Source organism: Cryptomeria japonica, chromosome 7 (assembly GCF_030272615.1).
Source record: "Cryptomeria japonica chromosome 7, Sugi_1.0, whole genome shotgun sequence".
Classification (NCBI taxonomy): Eukaryota; Viridiplantae; Streptophyta; class Pinopsida; order Cupressales; family Cupressaceae; genus Cryptomeria; species Cryptomeria japonica.
This window is the reverse complement of record NC_081411.1, coordinates 638,989,201-639,011,756: the sequence shown is the minus strand read 5'-3', so window position 1 is coordinate 639,011,756 and position 22,556 is coordinate 638,989,201. Positions and strand designations below refer to the sequence as shown.

Genomic DNA, 22,556 nt, shown 5'->3' with positions numbered 1-22,556 from the left:
TCCGGTGCTCCTGCATTAGACTCTCGAGGTTAATTGAAAAGTGACTCCCATCACCTGATCTAGTTCAGCGATCGATTAGTAGGTACTTACAACTACCTCAGGGGTTGAGAGATCTGACTACAGCTTCTGATTGCCTATCCTCGATGATCTATCAGTCAACTCTGCAGCCTGCCTCAATCGGTGATATCTTCAAGTCTCCACCCACTAACTACCTCAAGCTCAAGCTCTAGGTTTGGCAATCTACTGGCAAGCCTTTCTTTGCCTCACGTTTGACAATCTGAACAAGTCGACAAGTTGCCTCAATTTCCTCTACAACCAAGCGGTGCACAATGGGGTATTCCTCTAGCAACAAGTTCACAAACCAACTCTGATACCATTTGATTCAGTCAAGGTAGGGAGATCCAATGAATGACATCCCATCCTTGCAGTGTAACACAAACACCATGCGAGATATGTTAGGGTTCCCACAGATACTGAGAGGGGGGGGTGAATCAGTATCTAACCGGTATTCAAATTTTCTTAAGTTAAAACATGCAAAACATAAAGTAGCAGTGTACCGGTATGCAAGAATTAATGTAATTAACAGAATCAAAAACATCCACATGAAAAGAACACCATAACACAAGATGTTTAACGAGGAAACCCGGTGTGGGAAAAACCTCAGTGGGATTTGTGACCCACAATATTCACTTACTGGCCAATAAGAGAATATTACTTACAATAGGGGCCTGCACATGCAGGAAGGCCAATTGCCTAGAGCTCACTACTCAATGAGAAGTCACACTGACTTACAATGAGGATTATACTAATCCAATGATCTGTACTACTTTATAATATCATCTCCAATGCTAGATTCAATACCGGTTCTAACTCTGTTCTTTACATATACCCTTGACCTATAATTCGCACATTAGGTCTGCCTAATAATTTTTCCTTTTTTTTTTTTTTTTCGCTTCATTGCCTTTTCAAATGTCTACAATGATCTCTTTTATATACAAGAGTCATTTTACAATTTTCCAAGTCGTCTTGCAATAATAATCAAAATATTACATATCAAAAATCTTGTCGGCCTCTGTGCCGGTATACATCTTTTCTTTTGTGCCGGTGTCGATGTCGGTGTAGAGTGATCTTGTTGATGCCGGTGCACTGTCTTGCTTGAATAATGCTTTGCTGGTATGATGTCTTGCCGGTGCCATAGGATTGCAAGGTTGCCATCAATGACAAAACCTTCAATCACACACAATGTCTCATTGGAGTGTCCATATGCCAACAATCTCCCCATTTGGCACTGATGGCAACACTCATGAAAAATTTCAAAAAGGTGTCCAAAATGTGTAGACCAAAAATTTACCAAAAATATGAAGGGCTCCCCCTGAGCATATGATTCCTGTCTTTGAACTTTCTCATCCTACTACTCCCCCTTTGGCATCAATGACAAAGGTTGTCAAGATGTTAGTAGAGTTTGTAGTTATACCGGTCCATATCCTTAACCTTGTAGTTGGGTAGTTATTATCTGAAAAAGATTGCCCAAAATTAAGTTTATACTATCCTTAAACTTTTTGCTATCTTTTATTGCTGTTTCAATCCTCTTCACAGTACCGGTGAGATGCTGCAATTGTTCTACCAGTGTTTTACTTCCCAGTGTTAATGCCTCTGAGATTTCCTTCCGTAGAGATGCTAGATAGTCCAATCTTGGACTCAATTTAGATCTCAAGTGTTTTGCCTTATTTATTATTATCTCTTTCTCTTTCTCCTGCTTAGGTAATTCTGCCTCAAAATTTGCTAACTTATCTTCAAAAATAGATAGTAAATTCGGTGAGTTGACAAAATTGTCTGCAAGCTTGTTTATCTCTTCCTGTGTCTTGCTTATTTTCTTGTCAATATCTATAGTCAGGAAGTTTGTTTTGCATGTGTCTTTACACAAATTTTTATACTCTTTTAACAAACTACACAGTTCTGGTAGAAGTGTGTCAAAGTCTCTGTTACACTTCTTAATTTCTTCCTCAAAGAATTTATGTTTCTCCTTTTCTACAATGTCCTTTACAGATTCTTCCTTTATTTTCTCAATATTTCCAGAAATGTATTTACATAATGTATCCAACTGTCCTAAAGAATCTTTATTATCTATATTACAATCAGGAGCAATTATTTTCAAAATTGGTATTGAATCATCTATTGCTTTGTAAGCTTGTGAACTATAGTCAGTTATTTTCTTGATGGATTCAAGTAATACCTCAGTCACATTTGTTGACTTTGATGGTGACCCAACAAACTGAGTACTGGTGGAAGTGACCATGCTTGTATTGACCTCTGGCAGGTCAGTTTGTGTCTGCATTTCCTTTAGCACTAGTTTTCCTGCTTCATTGCTTATCGGTGGCATCTGTTCTGGAGCCTTTAGCTCTGTCGGTTTCTCTGTTTGTGCCTCAGATTCCATCTTTTTCCCTATATCCTTTGTCGATTTCTCTGTATTTCCTGTTACCGGAGGCTCTTTAGCCATATTTGATTTTTCACTTGTGTCTTTATCAACTGTTATGTTGATCTTTTGGGTATCAATATTTACAGTGAATAGGACTTCAGGATTTGTATTGCTATCCTCTGCATCCATGCTTTCAGCTGCCGGTTGGTTTTCAGGAATTGTAATTTTTACAGGTGGAGGTGGGTTATCTTTAACCTTTATGCTTGGAGGTCCACCAATTTTCCCTTTCCCTTTGTCCTTATCCTTCTGATACACCTTAATAGGCTTGGGATTCCTATATTCTTCTTGTTTCTCTTTTTCAACCAAAAATATGTCCCAACCATCTTCAGTTTCTTCTGAGACTTCTGTAACTCTACTCGCCATCAGTGAAATATGCCGGTGTGCAGTTGAAAAAACTGTCCGGTTAGTCTGAGCTATCCGATCATCAATTTCTTTTGGGGAGTTTACCGGATATACAGCAAATAGTTTTTCTATTTTTATTTTCATGTCCAGTTCAATTACTCCTTGCCTTCTGGCCTCAAGTCTTTTGTATAAGTCATTAGGAATTTCATTTATGACTTCCATCAAATTTTTTTTGAACATGTCCATGTGTAATATTACACTCTCCTCAACTTGCCCTTTCTCATCAGCTGATAGGGTGTCATAAATTTTCCTTATGTTCTTCAGTTTTCCTTCCTCTATAATCTCATTTAACAAAATGTCTAGAGGTGCCAAGTCAGTTTTTGCCTTTTTCTTTTTCTTAGGGGTTAGCTTCTTTTTAGGTGTGACCTTTCTGACTGGAGATCTCACAGCTTGTTGCTTTTGCCTTGTCCTTCTAGGTGAAGGAGTGGTTGCCGGTGAGGGATCTCTTTTCCTAACAACTCTTTTAAAGGTTGCTGGCATGTCTCCTTCTGAAGAAGTACCTACCGGTGATAGATGAGCTTCAGGTTGTGGGGCTGCTAACTCATCTTCAATTATGCCGGTTTTCTTTAATACATCTTCCTTAATGGCTTTTGCTTGTCTGGATCCTTTTCTCACAAATGCTTCTACCTTCTTCACTCTTTTCTTGGACTGTATTTGTTTTTCTATTGTTTCAGCACTACCAAATGTTTCCTCCTTAGGTTCACTTGGGGCTTCCAGAAGTGCTTTGGCATAAGTTTCAGCTATGTGGTCATCTGTCTCATAGCCCATTTCTGTTACCCAGATTGTCCTTGGGATGACTGCTTCCATCCATATTTCATCCTTTTTTATAACAAAGCATATATCATCTTTGTATTTATCTACAATTTCCTGAGATAACCTTGTCCTTTTCTTCATTTTTGTCTTTAGTGCTTGGAAAAAGTCATGAATGTTGTTTTCCTTATTCTCACCCATGGTATTGAATAGTTCTGTCAGTTACTTTCCTACTGGTATGTCATATCCAAGTTCTTTATATCCTATACCAGGAACTTGTTTTGTTATATGAAGCATTAGACATACTAACAGATTTTGAAATCTGAAGGTTCCTTTCTTATCCTTCTTTATCTTTCCAAGGTTGTCTATCAGTTCATCCTTTAACCATTCACAGATGTCAATTTTTGCATTGTCTGTTATCATGTCATAAGCACTCTTAATGCATAAACTTGAAATTGAGTTAAGTCTATTGGCATGAGTGGCTTTGTAACCTAATATCATGCTTATGAATCTTACATTTGTATCCTTCACATCATTAACCCTTAAAGATCTTTTATCAAATGGTTGCACCTGTTAGGTCTATGACTAAATCATTTGAAACTTTCTTGTTTTTGTCTGGTCTTTTACTGGTGGCCAGTAACCCTGTGACAACCTTTACCGCTTGCTTGGTGATCTTATGAATTGCATCTAACCAGAAAAATTCTCCATGAACTCTGCTTAACACTATCCTAATCACATCCTTAGGAAATTTAGGAATGCTAAGGATTTTTGTGAATCCTAGGGTTTCAATGATTTTGTGTTCAGCTTTGACATTGCTAGTATCATCACATATCTCGGTTTTGTACATGGTTTTGATTTCCTCATCTCCTAACTCTTCAATATTGTAGTGAATATACATTCTAGGGTCTTCAACATATACAACACCTTTAGGGATTTGAGAAAATGCACCTAAGGTATCATCCTTCTTTGCTATTTCGGGGACCAATTGAAATATGGGCCTAGGTCTTTTAATTACTTCCACAATAGTAGGTTTCGCTATGTATTCAATTGCAAAGGTGGATGCCATGATAAAATACCTTTTTCTGTCTTAGATGGATGATTGCTTGGAGTGCTTGCTTCTTGCTTGAAATGCCTTAGCTTGGAAATCTTCGCGCTCTCTTAAAGTTTGAAATCATGGTGAAATGAAATGGAGCCAAAACCTTATTTTATAAAGTCCTTTTCGCTACCTACCACATTAATTGTATGCCGGTTATGTATTCACTTAACTTTATTTGTCGGTAATAAGTGATTTTCAACTTCTTTTCTCTAACCAAGGGAATAATAGCACGTGTCATTAGATTGCCAAACCCTCAAGACAATTTTCTTCAATTAGATGAAGAACTTCCTACCAGTGGAGCGCTGCTCTGTCCTGCCAGTGGAGGAGTATTCCCAATATTTAGATCAGCTTTTCTAATCCATTGCTTTGAGAATTATTGCTTTACCTCTTCAACTTTTTCTTTACCTTTCAAGCTAGCACTTTTGTTGCCTACCGGTGTACCTTTACTTCTACAAAATTTAGCAATATGCCCAATCTTGTTACATGCATAGCAAGTTACATTATTTTTCTGAATAGCTTTCCCATAACCTATGTTGGTTTGTGTTCTGCATTGGTTTGATAGATGTCCAAATCTTCCACAAACATAACATCTTACATTCATTCTGCATTTTTCAAAGTTATGACCAACTTTGTTGCATTTGGAGCATTGACCAGTGGGTGGATTGATATCCTGATAATTCCTAGATCTACATTCATTTGCCCTATGACCATATTTATTACAATTAAGTCTTTTTCCATTGAATTTATAAGTATTAGGTGGTCTTACCGGTTTGCTGTGATCCTGAGTATTTGTAGTACCGGAGCTTTCTCCAACTTCAAATCCAATTCCAGTAGTGTCACCTTTGGGTTTTTGATTCTTCAATAAGGTACCAAGTTCTTTTGAGCTTTTCTTGAATTTTTCTTTATGTTGATTTGTAATTTCCAATTCCCTTTCCAAGATTTCTTTTTGTCTCATTAGTTCATTTGAGTCATTCTGAGTATGCATCAGATCTTTCTTCAACATGTCATTTTCATAGCTAAGTCTTGTATTCTCATTTGCTGCATCACTTAGTCTTCTGGTCAATTCTTCTTCATTCTTCTTTCTGTCCTCAATCTCTTTGCAAAATCTCATAGTCATATCCTGTATTTCATTTTTTGTTGTCATGATCTCTTGTTTCAACTTCCTTATCATATCATTAAGTGATTCCTTTTCATCATTCTCATTTTGCAATTTTTCACAGAGTTCTCTTCTCTTATTTCTTGTAACAGTAAGATTTTCTTGAAGTGCCTGAATGATATCTTGAGCTGCTCTTAAATCATCTTCTAATTTGATATTTTTCAAGTTCTCTGCATCATAGTTAGTAAGAGCTCCTTCAAGTTGCTTCTTCAAATTTTCCATCTTTACCGGTGTCAAGATCTTCCTCAAGCTGTTAGGCTTCTGAAACTAGAGGACCAGGCTCTGATACCAATTGTTAGGGTTCCCACAGATACTGAGAGGGGGGGGTGAATCAGTATCTAACTGGTATTCAAATTTTCTTAAGTTAAAACATGCAGAACATAAAGTAGCAGTGTACCAGTATGCAAGAATTAATGTAATAAACAGAATCAAAAACATCCACATGAAAAGAACACCATAACACAATATGTTTAACGAGGAAACCTGGTGTGGGAAAAACCTCAGGGGGATTTGTGACCCACAATATTCACTTACTGGCCAATAAGAGAATATTATTTACAATAGGGGCCTGGACATGCAGGAAGGCCAATTGCCTAGAGCTCACTGCTCAATGAGAAGTCACACTGACTTACAATGAGGATTATACTAATCCAATGATCTGTACTGCTTTATAATAGCATCTCCAATGCCAGATTCAGTACCGGTTCTAACTCTGTTCTTTACATATACCCTTGACCTATAATTTGCACATTAGGTCTGCCTAATAATTTTTCCTCTTTTTTTTTTTCGCTTCATTGCCTTTTCAAATGTCTACAATGATCTCTTTTATATACAAGAGTTATTTTACAATTTGCCAAGTCGGCTTGCAATAATAATCAAAATATTACATATCAAAAATCCTGTCGGCCTCTGTGTCGGTATACATCTTTTCATCTATGTCGGTGCTGGTGCCGGTATAGAGTGATCTTGTTGATGTCGGTGCACTGTCTTTCTTGAATAATGCTCTGCCGATATGATGTCTTGCCAGTGCCATAGGATTGTAAGGTTGCCATCAATGACAAAACCTTCAATCACACACAATGTTTCATTGGAGTGTCCATATGCCAACAAGATATACGTAACCAGTAACACAACACCAGATAAAGCAGAAAGAACAACCAATAACAACACAAAATATATAACCAGTAAACCGTATGGTCAATTCTTATAACATTTTGAAGAATTACATATGCCATATGTTGGACCATTGTCCAGGATATAAACAATGCTTACAACATAAATATAAGATCCGCAGATCATCTACACATCAAATTGGCCTCTGGTAACAGCACATTGGTTCAACCTTGTTTCAAACCTCAGCCCTTCCAACTTCAATCCTACCAGACCAGCATCTCGCCAGATCTACATCTTTGCTTGATCTTGAACTCCTATCATCTATCTTCTGTCTTTTGTCCTCAAATGATTTGCAAAACTTCTCTTTATACCATTGGCAAATAATAATAATGACTTGATCAAGTCGACCCAAAGACCAACCGGTTCATAATGAAATGTGCTAATGGTAACATGTCGGCTCAAATCACTAAGAACATCACAAAAAGCATAAAACATCACACAGTTCTCTGAGAACATCAGATAAGGCACAAGAAACATAACTCAATGATCCGCAAGTCACGGAAATCAACTGCAACCCGATTCAACTTCGCTCAACGCTCTACAAGACTAATCGGTAAGAACACATCAACACCAGGCCAATACCAGAATCGATATCTCACCGGAATTAAATCCAAATGCCATGAATCTCAAACATGATAAAGACAACGAACTCAAGGTGATAATTCTAAATCTACAATGCTAAACTCTCAAACATTAAGAAATGCCATGATCTCCAAGCAATTCCACTGCTAACTGCTCAAACTGGTAAGAACTACTCCGATGCTCCTACATCACTTATTCTCTCCTTGATTCCCAAATCATTGAGCACCACGTCTCCAACAACAGGAATAAGCTTTCTTACCATGCGTTCCTGAAAGCTTTCTCCCTTGTAACGCTCATGCAGAAGCCAGAACAACTGTTTGGATATCACCTACAAAGAAATAGCATTTGATATCAAACAATTACCATGCCCATGCTACCAACATTCACATAAGCTGACATACGTAAAGACGAAGAGAAAAAATAATTAATTAATTATTAAAGGCGAGATGGCATCATATAAATATATTAATATTGATTGGATCATATCAACACATAATTATGCCAGCAATCAGAGCTTAATGGCAGACATTATATTCCTCGGTTGAGATGTGGCAGAGAAGTTGAAGGTTGCTGCAATGTTTATGGAAGTCGATGATATTCTTAATCCCCAATGCATTCACTTTCATGAAAATATATATATCGTACCTACAATTTATAGAGCCATGTAAAACAAAAATCGTGTTTCGAAAAATAAGATAATTTAGATTATTTTGTAAAAGGAGTTAAATAAGGGTGACTCTTTAGAATAGAGATTTAGAAATTATAGATTGGGTATCCTCGTCTCCTATTCAGTTTTCGTAATTTAGTTATTAATTTATTTTATATTGATTTAATTTATTTTATTGGTTTATAATTGTTTTTTGGTTTTTAAGGATAAAGGGTATGAGATAAAACTCCTTAAATTTTATTTTTTTCAATAAAAGTGGATTATTCCACTAAACTTTTTTATTAATATTTTATATTTTTTACACAAGATTCAAAGAGCATACTAGAGGAAAGAACCCTGGGAAGAAAATTTCTAGTCACAGCTCATAAAATAAACCTATAGTATCTAACGGATTAGTTTATACACCCCACCCAAAACCACATACAAAATGCGGTCACAACACATATAATATTAGTTTTGCATAGAGCCCATATGACAATTTGCCAAAAAAACCCATCGGATAATTTTCAAATGCAGACTCCGCAGCTGCTATCAATGGAAGAAGACAAAATTTTCCAAAACCCTGTGCCAAATCCCATGAGCCAAAAACCTTCCTGCCAAAAAAGAAAGTATCAAAAAACTTTTGGAAAAACACTATTGTATCAAATACCATGAGCTCGAACGCTCCTCCAAACAACGAACATGAATACTTGAAATGAAAGGGGAAAGCGGGAATAATTATCATCATAAAAGTTGACATCAACATTACTCAAGAAAATCATATAACTATTGTTGCAAACCTTCCCATACCCTAGAAGGAATTTCCTCAATCACCTTCAATGACAGTTATTAGGATTCGAAAATCTTTATATAACATTTCCAGAATTCTTAATTAGCATATATATTTTTTATCTAATAGAAAAATATTAAAAAATTATTATAGTTGTTGATGTACAAGTAATTCAAGAATCAACTGATATATATTATTAAAAATCATTCAACATAACCAGCTTGTTTTTGAATTGAAATTTAATTAAAGTTTGTGTGTGCACGAATTATCAATCCTACTATATAACATGTGACGTGAATAATTTAAAAATAACTCCAAACAACTCATAAAAGTTCGTAGTGGCAGCAGAATTGATAACAATTTCGACCTTGCCAAATTCCTTCATTCCCTTATGCTCTCCTTGATTCCGAGATCATTGAGTGCCACATCTTTGATTCCGAGATCATTGAGTGCCACATCTCCAACAACAGAAACAAGTTTTCTTGCCATGAATTCCTTATACCTTTCTCCCTTGTAACGCTCCCGCAGAAGCCCAAACAACGGTCTGGATATCACCTACAAAGAAATAACATTTGAGATCAAACAAACAATTACCCAGCTATATAGCCCGAGTTTATCAATCAAAGTGTTCTACAATATTATACATCATTCTGTAGTTTGGCTCGAGCAGATTCCTCATTTGTAGACCTTATAAGTGTATAAATACACTTCACATCTGGTTGCACTTGCAGGATTTTCTCCACAAAAACTGTAAATGCCATCCCAGTAAAATTGCATGAGTACATAATAAATAATAACTAGGCAGACATTAACGTTAAAAGCATAGTATATTAGTCGATAGAGAAAGCACCATTGCATGCCTTTTCCCAGAAATCCCGTGGCACCAACAATGAGAATAGTTTTATCTCTTAGAAACTCAAGAGTATCCATCGCCATGCTATGGACAGAGTTTCAAAGGCCTCAGAAGGATGCTAATAGTCACTGTTGAAGCCAATATTATAGCAATTTATAGGCGATTTTGACTATGCCTGCTAATTCACAACCTATTGGTAAGTGACATTCCTAAGTGTTTGACCCCGTCTGACAGAAACAAAGAGAAATGGTCATGTCTTTGTAGAGTTGGTGGTATTGATCCCCCCCACTGGTGGGAACTAGACAGAGCAAGCACATGGTAAGACAAAGAACCTAAAAATGTTCATCCACTATTTAATTTTTTTTATTTTAACATTTTTCTGTTCTTGATAACGATTGCAACAAACACTGCTCGTTGAAGATATATTTTTACAGTAAACTCTTTAATTTATCAAATTTATTCTACTATATAGTTTTTCCTTTTAGAGGTTAGCTAGTTTGGAGTTTGTCAAAGTGGGCGAGAAGAAATAGAAAAGATTTTAGTATTTTTATATAATAAATTTATAATTTTTCAAAAGTGGATTTATATATATATATATATAGGATTTACAAGTTATTAATATATTGTAAAAATATAAGTAATATTTTTTCTTTTCAATATATAATGATCTTAATGTTTATGTTACATGTTTGTACGTTGTTAAAGTGGATGTTAAGACATTATATAATATTTTTTAATTTTTCTTACTAATTATAATAAGGACATAATCGTCATGTGATATGACTAATTTATAGGGAAGAAACATGTATAGGTTGGTCTGAGTAGAAAAGTAATAAATAATAAAGGGAATTTAAAAAAAGTTTGAAAAAACAATAAAAAATAAAAAGTTTAATCATGTGATAGTGATTTTGGTTTGTGGTTCATATGTATTATAGACACTGTGCATGATTTGATGCTTTTGTGATTTTTTTTGAATTAATAATTTTAATATCTTTTTAAATATATAAAGTGTGAACTTGGGTTTATTCCTTTATATTTTTAAAAAACAAACATTGCAAAACTAGTTATGCCATCCAATAGCACACAAAAAATAGAATGCTTTATTATTTTGAGTGACAAAGAGATACAAGAGTATTAGTTATAAATAATTAAAGTTAGACTATAGATGAATTGCATATAGACCACAACATCCTACATCTCAGAACCTTCTTCTAGTTTCTTAGAATATCATCCTTCTGAGGTTCTCTCATTAATAAACCCTTAGTCCTAATTGCATTCTTTATGTCCTTTTTTCCCATTCCAATCTCACATTTGGGATTGAGAGATAGTAGCAAGAATAGAGCTTGATTTTCCATGGAGTCTTCTACTATAACTTCAACATTTTGATATGGCAAGCTCTTCATCAACTATTTAACCGTGCCAACCAAACAATAGAATTTAATCTCTAATTCAAGGAAAGTGTAAAATGACATTTAAATGTTCTATTGGACTTTAATAATATCATGTGCCATTAGAGAGAAGAGATTTGTAAATTCTAAGGATTTGTTAAATTTATTAAAAAAATAGCTCAATATAAAATTTAACTTGTACTCTAACCATTACTTATCCCCAAGGAAATCAAGGATATTGGAGACAAACATGAAGGATAAATCAATATTTACTCTAGTCAATAACTTAGACTCAACAAAATCCAAGCCACTCACTTCCAAGATGGTGGTTTCTAATATGAAAAAATGAAATATTAAAAAAAATCTATATCATTACCAATGATATGTCATGACCATTAGCTCCACATAGAACTAAAATAGAAAAACAAATTATTAAACTAAGCATTAGAGAATTTAACAAATAAATGCTAAGGATGAGACAAATAAAAACTTTGTATGATTTTTTAATATTTTTTCAAGTACCAATTATGAATAGAATATGATGATGTGAAATCGTAATATCTAATGCTCAAAGAAAAACATTTTAGAAAAGATATTCTTAGGAACATAAATATCAATAAGTGAATCCTTCATGAACTTATTTAAAATACAATCCTTATTTTATTTTAGGTAATATACCACATTGAATTTAAATCTTAACCAATCCCATTTATGCAACATATTTCTTATTATAACAATATTTGGTCATAATATACGCAACAGTCTTTCGCTCATCCTGATATCCCCAAAATTCAAACCTCTATCTCCCACCATTGGTGACTGACAACAACTACCTTGGCAATGGCTCTCTGTAGTTTGTAAACTAGTTCTTATAATCCAACATGGATCTGTCCCCCTTCTAGAAAACTCAACATGTAACCTCAAATGTGTTTGATTATGTTAACTCCCCACTAAAAAACTCCTTTGTGGATTTTCTTCATAATCCATCAAGGAGATGTTCTACTCAACCTATGAAATTCCTTTATTATGCCTCTTCTATTCTTGAGGTGGTTTTGGGTAAGGAGGTGTTACATTGTATTTCATATTTTGAATAACTGGCTCTTATTGGTATATTTAATCATGTCTTTTTCCATCTCTCCTATTATTGTACTCATGTATATCAAATCAATGGAACTTGCTAGTGATAGGTAAAGTTAAAATTTACCCTTGCGCTAGGGGTTTTTTTGTGGTTTTTCTTGCTTCTACGAATGATAAGGATGTTGTTTTGTTGATGGGTGTTTGGAAATGGGGTGTTCATGCTTTGTCTCTTTTCCCTTGGACACCTTCTTTCAATCACCTAATGGTTCCTACTATTTTTTCCCTACCTTCGCTATACTTCCTCACCTCCCTCTCCCTTTTAAGTTCCCTATTGTGTACAAATCTATTGGTAACATGCTATATCTTTTCATCAAGATCAACCCTAATAACTCTCTATTCTCCCACACCTCCTTTGGGAGAATTTTAATGTGAGTTTGGAGCTTTCCAAACCAATTATTTTTGAGATTTATCTTGAGGTATGTGAGTTACAATGGAGACATATCTTGGACTAAGATGTGACCCCATTCATGTGTAGAAATTGTTTCAAAACTAGGCATTTGGCCTCTTCCTATCTTCCAAGTTCATGGCTTTATTCCTCTCCTACCTGATGGAAAAATGTAGAATGGTATCATCTCATGGTCTTCCCGCTAGAGTCTAACTTGGATTTGAACTCTCCTACTGAACTAATAAATCCCTCTCCAACAATAGTTCCTATTTCAACAGCTTGTGTCAATTTGACGCTTGTGGCCATAGGTTTCCTAGTTCAACTTTTTGATTATCTAACTTGTCTAATTGCTAGCACTTGTCTCCTTGGTTCTTTGAAGAATGATTTAACTTGGATAGTAGTTTGACAAAAGAAAAAGGGTCATTCTCTTCCAACTCAAAAATCTTAGATTGTTCCATTGGGCTTGAGTTTTAGTCCAACATAGGCTTTTAGTAGTTTGTATCATTGGGATGTTTCCACTTTGTAGTGTTATGATTGAGTTACATGAGTGTAACTCTTTTGTTGCCTCAAGAGTTGGTTGCCTAATGTTTGATGTCTGATCTATAACAAATTTGAGACCCTCCCCACTTACATTAATTTAAAAAAATCTTTTTTATTATATCTAGTATTCCAATCAATCTACTTCACAATTCTCCAAAAAATATTATAATATTTACTTCTAGTTATTTAAATCAACCTTTTTGGTGGACTCTTGTTCCTTTCAACCCTCTCAATATATTTCATTTTTTTTTTCTCTCTTGTTTGATAGCCCTAATCCTACATAGGGAACTAGTAGTAGAATTGGGGACATTTGTATTGGGTCTTTTGATTGCATTTAATCAATTCTTATTGTAAAGCATTTTTTATAATACACTTTTACTCACTTAGTAGGGGTCACTATAGGGTCATAATGAATGTTTCTAACATGACTTGGTGGTTTCTATTGTTGTTGCACTTGATGTATGGTTTTGGATCATCACTAAGCTCCTAGTTGCTATGGACAAAATATACTTCTCTTTCCATAGTGTCAAGTATCACAAATGTTGGGATCTTTGAATATAAAGTTATTGGTAAAGGATCTTACATGAACTCTACTCACTCTAGTTATCCTTCTCCTCCATACTGTGAAGCTAGTCTTTAACTTTCTACTACTCCTGTGACTAGGTGATTTTTTACTCCTATATGTCCCCTTATTGTGTTTGTGGGGCATGAAGTTTGAAAACTAAGGATGATTTCTCTCAAAATGATCTAATTTTTAGATTATATTGTTTTTAAATAAATAAATTTCAATTGATAAAAGATCTTATATTATACTATATTTTTATAATACATTCAAATTAAATGCTAAATTTATATCTTGTTTACTTAAATTGACCAAAACAATCTTTGTGTAAATACAAAAGGTTCGCTTAATCTTTATACCACTATAACATGCAAATCTAACACAAATTTTATCTTTCAATAACTTTTTATTCAAATTATATATTAGCTTATAAATAATAAGCATTTAATTGTTCTAACAATGAAATTTATTACAATAATGTCTTTATTAACATGACATAGCATGCTGACACATGAATAGAAAGGTGTGTGCCACCTTTTATTTAGAAAATAAACAAAATTAATAGAAAGCAAAAGTCCTATTCTCATCCTCACATAACATATTTTACAAGTCCAGGAATATGAGATTTCATGAAATAGTGTTTCCAGTCTATGCTCTTAACATCAAAGTTGAAATTCTCCTGATCTCTTTCCGACATTTCGTTCCACAAATCCTCTGTGTTTGAGATGTCAAACCTATCGATCATGACAACGAAGAACTTCAGATTCTCAGCAAAGACATTCCAATAAATAATTTATGCATGACAATCAAGAGGAGTCAGTTGGCGACTTACGCTCCCTTGAAAAAAAGAAAGGGTTCGTAGATTTGAGCGAGCTTCAATGCAAAACTGTATTTTTGAAGCAGAATATTGTAGAGCGGTTCCAGCCTAAAGTAGCCCAGTAGAAGCTTATCCACAACATAAAGTATCTGCCATATAAATTCCATGCCTTAGTCATCACAATGGAAACCTAAAACTGAATGTAAGCTGAAGTTTTATTACCTGGAGAGGTATTAGGTAATAGAGAGTCATGTAAAGTTTGAAGGTGGCCATGCTTTCTAGAGAGCGTAGTTTGTTCACTCTCACGATGCTCCCATTCTTTGATGTGCACGGATGTGCTGAAAAGTAGTTATACACAGCATCGGCAGCCACACTGTACTTCACTGGGTTTACATTTGAGGAAGCTACGTGATAGACAGATAGACCCGGCTGTGATGCGTGCCTCGCTATCGATGCTATCATGCAATTAGCAACCATGTCCACTGGAATCTGACTCACCCAAGAACAAAGTATAACATCACAAATTTTTTAATAATTGTCAGCTGCAAATTACTTTAGCTCACAAAAAGGAGTAAGATCGCTAAGATATAACGTACAACATCCAGCACTAGTTGAGGATCAGCAAGGAAGCATGAGATTCGTCCCTTTCCATATCCAATCATCACAGGGTCAATCATCCTATAGCAATAAATGATTGAGGGGGAGTAAGTAGAGTAGAAAGAATTGTCATATATATAGCATGAAAAATTTATAGTAAGTTGGTCACCTTTTTTTAATTGTCGTAATGTATTTTTTAATTATTTTATAAAAGTTACAAGGCGTTTTTATTGAAATAAAAGGGGAACACACAATTTATAACTACAATTTATCTATTTTTCATCTTTCTATTCAAAATATAATTATTGTATAACAAATAATATTTAGCTAGATTTTGAGGAGAATTGTTATGACTTTGAAAATTTACTTATTTGATTGTATATTGAATTTGGATTGATAGTTGTATATGAAATCAATTTTTTAGCTCCTAATATATTTAAGCCCCCCAACAGTTATTTTTATATAAAATTTAAATGCAAATAAATAAAAGTTCTAGATTATCTAATTTATCTAACAATATTTTAAATAATCTCTTAAACATAAAATTTGAGCATAAAGCGATTAAGACTAATGTATAGTATATTTGCTAGGAGGATCTTCAAAATAGACATAGTATTTATATCATGTCATATTTCGTATGCCTGTATATTATGAAAATATATGTATAGAAAGTTATGTATAACCTTTTTCACAATAGTTTTTACTATATCATAGATTGATTTGAAGAGTTATTTTATCATTCCAGAGATCTCAATTAGTGGTTGAATTATAAATATCTAGACAAACCTTGATACCACTAAAGTGATTTTGGGAGATTCTTGATTATATCTATTTAGTAAGGTTTAAGTTGGATGATAGATAAATTTGAAGGATTTTGTATGATAATTAAGTTATACTTTCATACATATTTATCTTCTTTTGTATAAATTAAGTGTATTATTTGAAAGAAGGATTTTATGTGAGTAGATTTTTTTTTTAATTCAAGGGGAAGAGCACTAGTAGTGGATTGTGATCCAATAACCAATCACTCCTTGTGCATCCAACCCCCAATTACTAATTTTAAAGGACCCAAAAAAATGATAATAAAAATTTCATTAATAAGTTTCACATGTATCTATAGTTGATCACATTTTAACTTTTTTTATCCATAATTGGCCCATTTGTACACCAGTATTGGGACATTTGTGCACCACTACTCGAACGTTTATGCACAACTATCGTGACATTTGGCCACAAGTACTAGCAATTTTGAGTGGATAGTTATTGGAACATCTTTAAGTAGGTATTAGGCGACACTTTGAAATGTGCACTTTTTGGCCCTCATGTTCATAACTAATCCCACAATGTGCGTTGTTACTACCCAGAAGTCATAATCTTAGCTATAAGTAGTTAAGTCGCATACAAAGAGAACAAAAAGAATTTTTTTTATCTAAATCCGATGTTCCGTTTAAGATTTGTAAGTGCACGAAGTTAGCTATGACCACTACTGGTATGCTTCCCCCAGCTAGTTGCAATTTCTATTTTAGTTTTCTATGTTTTTTAAAATTTCATTTTTGATTCTTTTAAATCTTTGATTACAAGTAGCAATCTATTGGAATTACATTGTTATCATTGTCATCTCTTGACTAAGAGGCACATGGTAGATCTATGTGGTCAAGTATCAAGCAATTTCATATTTTCAAAACTAATATTGTTTATACCAAATAAGTATAGCCAAAGTGTAGTTAGCTAATAATGTGTGTGGTTAGGTAGTTGAAGAATAATAGATGATAAACGTAAGGGCTACTTATATAAGGAAGCATTAGGATAATGCTCATTATTGCTGGTCAAAGATGAGTGTTTCTTATAGTACATGTACATATGATTAGAGGCATGCTAATAGATGAATTTCATATGATTGTGTCAAATAGTATAGGAATGTGTGATTGCATTTTAAAACTACATCATATAGTATCATAAGAAATTGAATGTACATGATATATAGGTGTTACTCATTAAATAATGTTAAGAAGGGTTAGGGCTTAGACATATATGTATAAATCTTGACACTTATTGATTAATATCTATTAAAGTAATAAACTTTAAAAAATGGTAAGACAATTCATATTAATAAATATATTAGATCATTGATAAGCAAGAGATATTTTCCAATAGTCAAATTAAGATATTGTTATTAAGATTCGACTTTAGTACTAGGATGGGTGACTCTACGAGCATCACCTAGATGCAATGAATGCTAAGCATACCATTCATTCCCATTCAAAATAGATGCTAAGTATACCATTCATTCTCATTAAAAATAGATTCTTATGAAGCACAGTAAATGAAATATGTATCAATGAATTTATATAGATTAAATTTTAAGATATAAAAAATAATTTTAATTTTATAAGATATTAATAATATTTCTTTTTATACTACGTGTGATTTCAATCTAATCCTAACTAGTTCATAGAAAATGAAACAATGGATTCCTATCTAGAACATCTAGCTGTTTACGTTTTGCCATAACTTTAGTACCTGTTGCCTTCCATCCATCCTGGGATTGGCTCTTTTAAGCTACTCTCAATTATTGCTGGACGAATGATAACAGTTGGTATATCTTCCCTGAAATAATCCACCATCAACTCTCCAACTGCTTTTGTGAAAACATAAGCGTTTGGCCATCCAAAGTTCATCGCCCTGTTCACATTTGCACTTGTCAGTTGAAACTCTTTTCACTAAGAATTGCAACACATCTAGAATCTTCAAATACAAGAAAAATGCATTTACCTTTCTGCCCCGAATTCCTTCATATATTTGGACTCCTTTTCATCCGACCATGCCTCACCTAAAACATTCTTGAGTTCTTTCATTGTCTGCTCTATTAAATTGCATTCGGACTCTATCTGAGGGAGAGATATTTCTCCACCGCTGTAGGAAACCTTTTCTCCCATCCTTACGACTTCTTCTCTTACCACGCCCATGCTCCCAACATTTACATAAGCTGACATACGAAGAGACAAACCGAACAAATTATTTTTGGCTATTGAAGGTGAGATAGCATCATATAAATATATTGATATTTATATAATTATGCCACGAATCACAGCTCAATGGAGCACATTATATTCACCGGTTGAGATATGGCAGAGAAGATGAAGGTTGCGGCATTGTTTACAAAAGTCGATGACATTCTTACTTCCCAATGCATTGACTTTCATGGAAATATCGTACCTGCAATTTACAGAGCCATGAACAACAGAAAACGTGTTTTGGAAAATAAGATAGTTTAGATTATTTTATAGAGGAGTAAAAAAGTCTTTTTAGAATAGAGCAATCTAAAAATAATAATATTTCAGACTGAAGAATCATCTAGAAATTAGGACTTTATAGATTTTATCCTTTTGATTTAAAATTCATCGTATGTGACTGTACATGGCAGTGAAAGTTATTGGTTTATATATATATATATAAATTTTTATTTTTTTAATATTATTTTATGTCATATTTTGTTTGTAATTGTATGTTCTCTAGTTGTTTTGTGTCAACTTTTAACACAATAATTATGGGATAGTCATGCAATCTTTGTAGAGGATTTTAATTTCTATTGTTAGACATTGACATAATAGTTTTTTTTTTGGTTCTATGAAGGGTATCCCTACGACCTAGTCTAATGCCAACCTAGCTTCACTTGGTCTTACTTATTGTCATGTTCGAACCAGGAAGGGGTGAGTTGGGCCAAGATTAATCCCCACGAGATGCACACAATCGCCCACAAGTCACATGCATTAGGTAAGCCCACTCAAGCTCAAAATTGAAACTGATGGAGACAAAACCTATGACCGTCTTGCCAAAACCACTACCTTTGTGGGCTACATTGATTTAATTCATTACTATTAGATGTTGGTTTAGCTTTTATTCATTGACAAATCTAGTTGGAGAGGAATTTATTGAATCTGGTCAGGTTATAAATAATATGTTTGGGAAAATACTTTAGACTTATCAAAAGAAATTTTGTTGGTTAACTATTATATCGATGATGTGTCTTTGATACCTCTAATATTAAGAATTTGTAGTACCTCGATTTGGATCATTCGATTGGATCTATTCCTTTTGGCTCTAGGCTCAAATCTTCTAATAAGGTAAATAGAGCAAGTAAATGGTCTTCACTTCTTCCATAAGTTTTCAATATTAAGAACACTGGTTTTCCTCGTGTTCACCTTGGTGCTATAAGAATAGGAGGAGTTGAGAAGGATAATGTTGGCATTGTTCGCATTGATGTTTTTACTGTTCAAAAGATTAGTACAAATAATCAAATATAGGATTGGACACATCTTGGAGTACTAGAGAAAGCTTGTCTAAGTTTGAATAAAGGTAATTTGTGAGAGGGATTCCATGATACTATCCATCCTTGGATTTCTAGTGTCTTTTTAATGTTGACTTTTTATATTGCTTGTATTCTTCACCTTAGGCTAAAATTTGAAATCTTTGTTCATATTCCTAAACAATAGAATTCTATTTACAGCATACTATTTGGTCAAATGGGCCTCTAATGTTGATTGCTCTTGGAGGTAGATTGTGTATCCTTGTCTCCTACTCAATCTTCATTGTTTTTGGGACTCTTCATAATGATTAGTTTGTTTTATATCAATTTGATTTGTTTTATTGATTTCATAGTTGTTTTTGGCTCTTAAAGATAGCCCATATGAAATAAAACTCCCTAGATTTTCCTTAGTTATTACTATTTGAAAATCTTTCGGTAACCTTCTTAAAATTCTTAATTAATATATTTAGTTTTCATCCAATATAAAAAATTTAAAAGATTCATGCGTACAAAATAACATTTGTACATATAAATGTAATTCAAGAGTCGACTAATATATATTATTAACAATTATTCAACATTGAACTGAAATTTAATAAAATTATGTTCATGCATGAAATATTAATCCTCCAATATAACATCTGAAATAAAAAATTTCAATATTTCTTTTATTTCTTTTAATAAGTGTCCAAACAATTATTCATCATATATTACATACCTCTCATAAAAGTTCGTAGTGGCAGCAGAATTGACAACAATTTCTACCTTTCCAAAGAGTTCGTCCCTTATGCTCTCCTTGATTCCGAGATCATTGAGTGCCACGTCTCCAACAACAGGAACAAGTTTCCTTGCCATGAATTCCTGATACCTTTCTCCCTTGTAATGCTCCCGCAGAAGCCCAAACAACTGTTTGGATATCACCTACACAGAAATAACATTTGAGATCAAACAAACAATTACCCAGCTATATAGCCCGAGTTTACCAATCAAACTGTTCTACAATATTATACCTCTTTCTGTAGTTTGGCTCGAGCAGATTCCTCATTTGTAGACCTTATAAGTGTATAAATACACTTCACATCTGGTTGCACTCGCAGGATTTTCTCCACAAAAACTGTAAATGTCATCCAAGTTGAATTCCATGAGGGCACAATAAATAAGTAGAAAGACATTCACGTTAAAAGCATGGTATGTTAGTCGATAGAGAAAGCACCATTGCATACCTTTGCCCAGAAAACCAGTGGCGCCAACTATGAGAATGGTTTTACCCCTGAGAAACTCGGCAGTCTCCATTGTCATTCTATGGACAGAAATTCAAAGGCTCGGTACGGCTGTTATAAGTCTCTGCTGCACAGTTATTATAGCAATTGAAAATTGGTAAGGGGTTATTAGTCTTCGGGGTTGGTAGGATTGGTGGGATTTGATAAAACTTGTGAACATACATAAATTAAAAAAATGTAAGACAGTAAGAAGTTGTAAGTTTGCAAGTTAAAGTGGGTACCAAAACTGATTTTATAATACTTTCCTTAATTTATTTACTATTATGAATATTCTAGTGCTTTTGTAATATGTTTACAAAATTGTTAAAATAAGTAATGTAGAATTTAATATTTACAAGTTAGTAAACTAAATGTTAAGAATATAGATTATAATAATTTCTAATTTTCTTATGATTTTTTTTAATAATCTTGTTGTTCACGTATGATGTTCAAATTTATAAAGTAGATATCAAGAAACATGAACTATTTGTTACTTTTTCATTTTGATTGTTGTGACAATTTTAATATTCATTTATCAAGTTGTGTGAGTCAAAAGATATAAACAATATTAATTTTTTATTTTCTCTTATCAATTATTACAAAAGCCTTTAAAGTTTCCTGACATATTTTTTTTGACAAACATATATATATTGGTTCAAACAGGAAAAACTAAAAGGTTGACCAAAACATCGTAAATATAATATCATTTTATAATGAATAGTGTACAATGTACCTTTATATCATAGAAAATCCAATGTAATACACCACTCTTCTAAAAAGTGGGTGGAATGGATTGATAACCTAAAGTCCAAACTTAAAACAAAAATAACAAAAGTAGTTAGATTGTTAAGTTGTCAAGGCTATATGAATATCCGAACAAAAATCTTGATTAGGAGGAGGGCCCTAACCATATAGGCTATCGTAGTCATCAATAATAGGGTTCCAATCATTAATGATATCATTTCTATCTTTATATTTCTATTAAATAAGATCACCATGTACCAAAGAAATTGGAAGGTTAACTAGTCAACATAATCATCTTAAGAAGTGGAACAATGTCCTCATTGGGACTTCAGAAGAGTGTATAATTTACATCTCACCATGAATCAAAATTATAATCATATAATTGAGCTTCATATTTTCTTAGGAGTTTTAAGATTGGTGTGGCTAGGGAATTCACAAAATGCTTTTTGTATATTTTTATGTTTTACTAAACATTTTACTTTTATTAAATAGAGTGAATTTGAATTAATATTTTTTTTAAATATTTCAATATTTTGTTGGGTATTTTATTAAAATTAATTAATTTTTAAAATTATATTATACATTTTTTAATCTTTTATTAATTAAATAATTTTTTTAATTTCAAATGTCTATATACATGTTAAATACTTAATCTAATAGAATATTACATCTAAATTTAAATATAATAGCATAATGGTCAAATTTGCATGCGTATGCCAATTCCTTTAGTTTTGGGTTCAATTTTTTTTTTTAAATTACAAAATTATATATTAATAAATGACTTGGTCTTATGTAAAATTTGGATTATTCTTGGATCCTTCATGTACATCCATTTATGGATACTCTTATGTATTTTACATTAGATTAACATTTATTTCATGTCCATGTCCATACATA

General features: G+C 33.2%; 2 protein-coding genes across 2 annotated transcripts; both read right to left on the bottom strand.

Annotated features, from left to right (window-relative positions):
• Positions 1-7,804: 7,804 nt before the first annotated feature.
• On the bottom strand, positions 7,805-10,007 carry LOC131057346 (probable fatty acyl-CoA reductase 5). Its single transcript, XM_057991482.2, has 4 exons — positions 9,932-10,007; positions 9,716-9,819; positions 9,495-9,626; positions 7,805-7,963 (listed from the first exon to the last, which is right to left on the bottom strand). Exons 1-4 carry the CDS (start codon positions 10,005-10,007, stop codon positions 7,805-7,807), a joined length of 471 nt encoding a protein of 156 aa, XP_057847465.2.
• A 4,388-nt stretch (positions 10,008-14,395) lies between these two features.
• Positions 14,396-20,975, bottom strand: LOC131057433 (fatty acyl-CoA reductase 1). Its single transcript, XM_057991619.2, has 10 exons — positions 20,880-20,975; positions 20,667-20,770; positions 20,375-20,577; positions 18,466-18,566; positions 18,123-18,336; positions 17,871-18,032; positions 15,350-15,431; positions 14,976-15,242; positions 14,769-14,902; positions 14,396-14,670 (listed from the first exon to the last, which is right to left on the bottom strand). Exons 1-10 carry the CDS (start codon positions 20,953-20,955, stop codon positions 14,526-14,528), a joined length of 1,488 nt encoding a protein of 495 aa, XP_057847602.2. The 5' UTR covers positions 20,956-20,975; the 3' UTR covers positions 14,396-14,525.
• Between the last annotated feature and the right edge of the window lie 1,581 nt (positions 20,976-22,556).

Excerpts from the sequence above, each read along its gene's own strand:
- LOC131057346 (XM_057991482.2), bottom strand. The coding sequence starts at position 10,007 with ATGGCGATGGATACTCTTGAGTTTCTAAGAGATAAAACTATTCTCATT. Across the intron at positions 9,627-9,715 it reads GAGCCAAACTACAGAATGAT|GTGATATCCAGACCGTTGTT; the intron begins GTATAATATTGT and ends ATTTCTTTGTAG. Across the intron at positions 7,964-9,494 it reads ATCTCGGAATCAAAGATGTG|GTGATATCCAAACAGTTGTT; the intron begins GCACTCAATGAT and ends ATTTCTTTGTAG.
- LOC131057433 (XM_057991619.2), bottom strand. The coding sequence starts at position 20,955 with ATGACAATGGAGACTGCCGAGTTTCTCAGGGGTAAAACCATTCTCATA. Across the intron at positions 18,033-18,122 it reads AAGGAATTCGGGGCAGAAAG|GGCGATGAACTTTGGATGGC; the intron begins GTAAATGCATTT and ends AAATGTGAACAG. Across the intron at positions 15,432-17,870 it reads GGATGGATGGAAGGCAACAG|GATGATTGACCCTGTGATGA; the intron begins GTACTAAAGTTA and ends TTATTGCTATAG.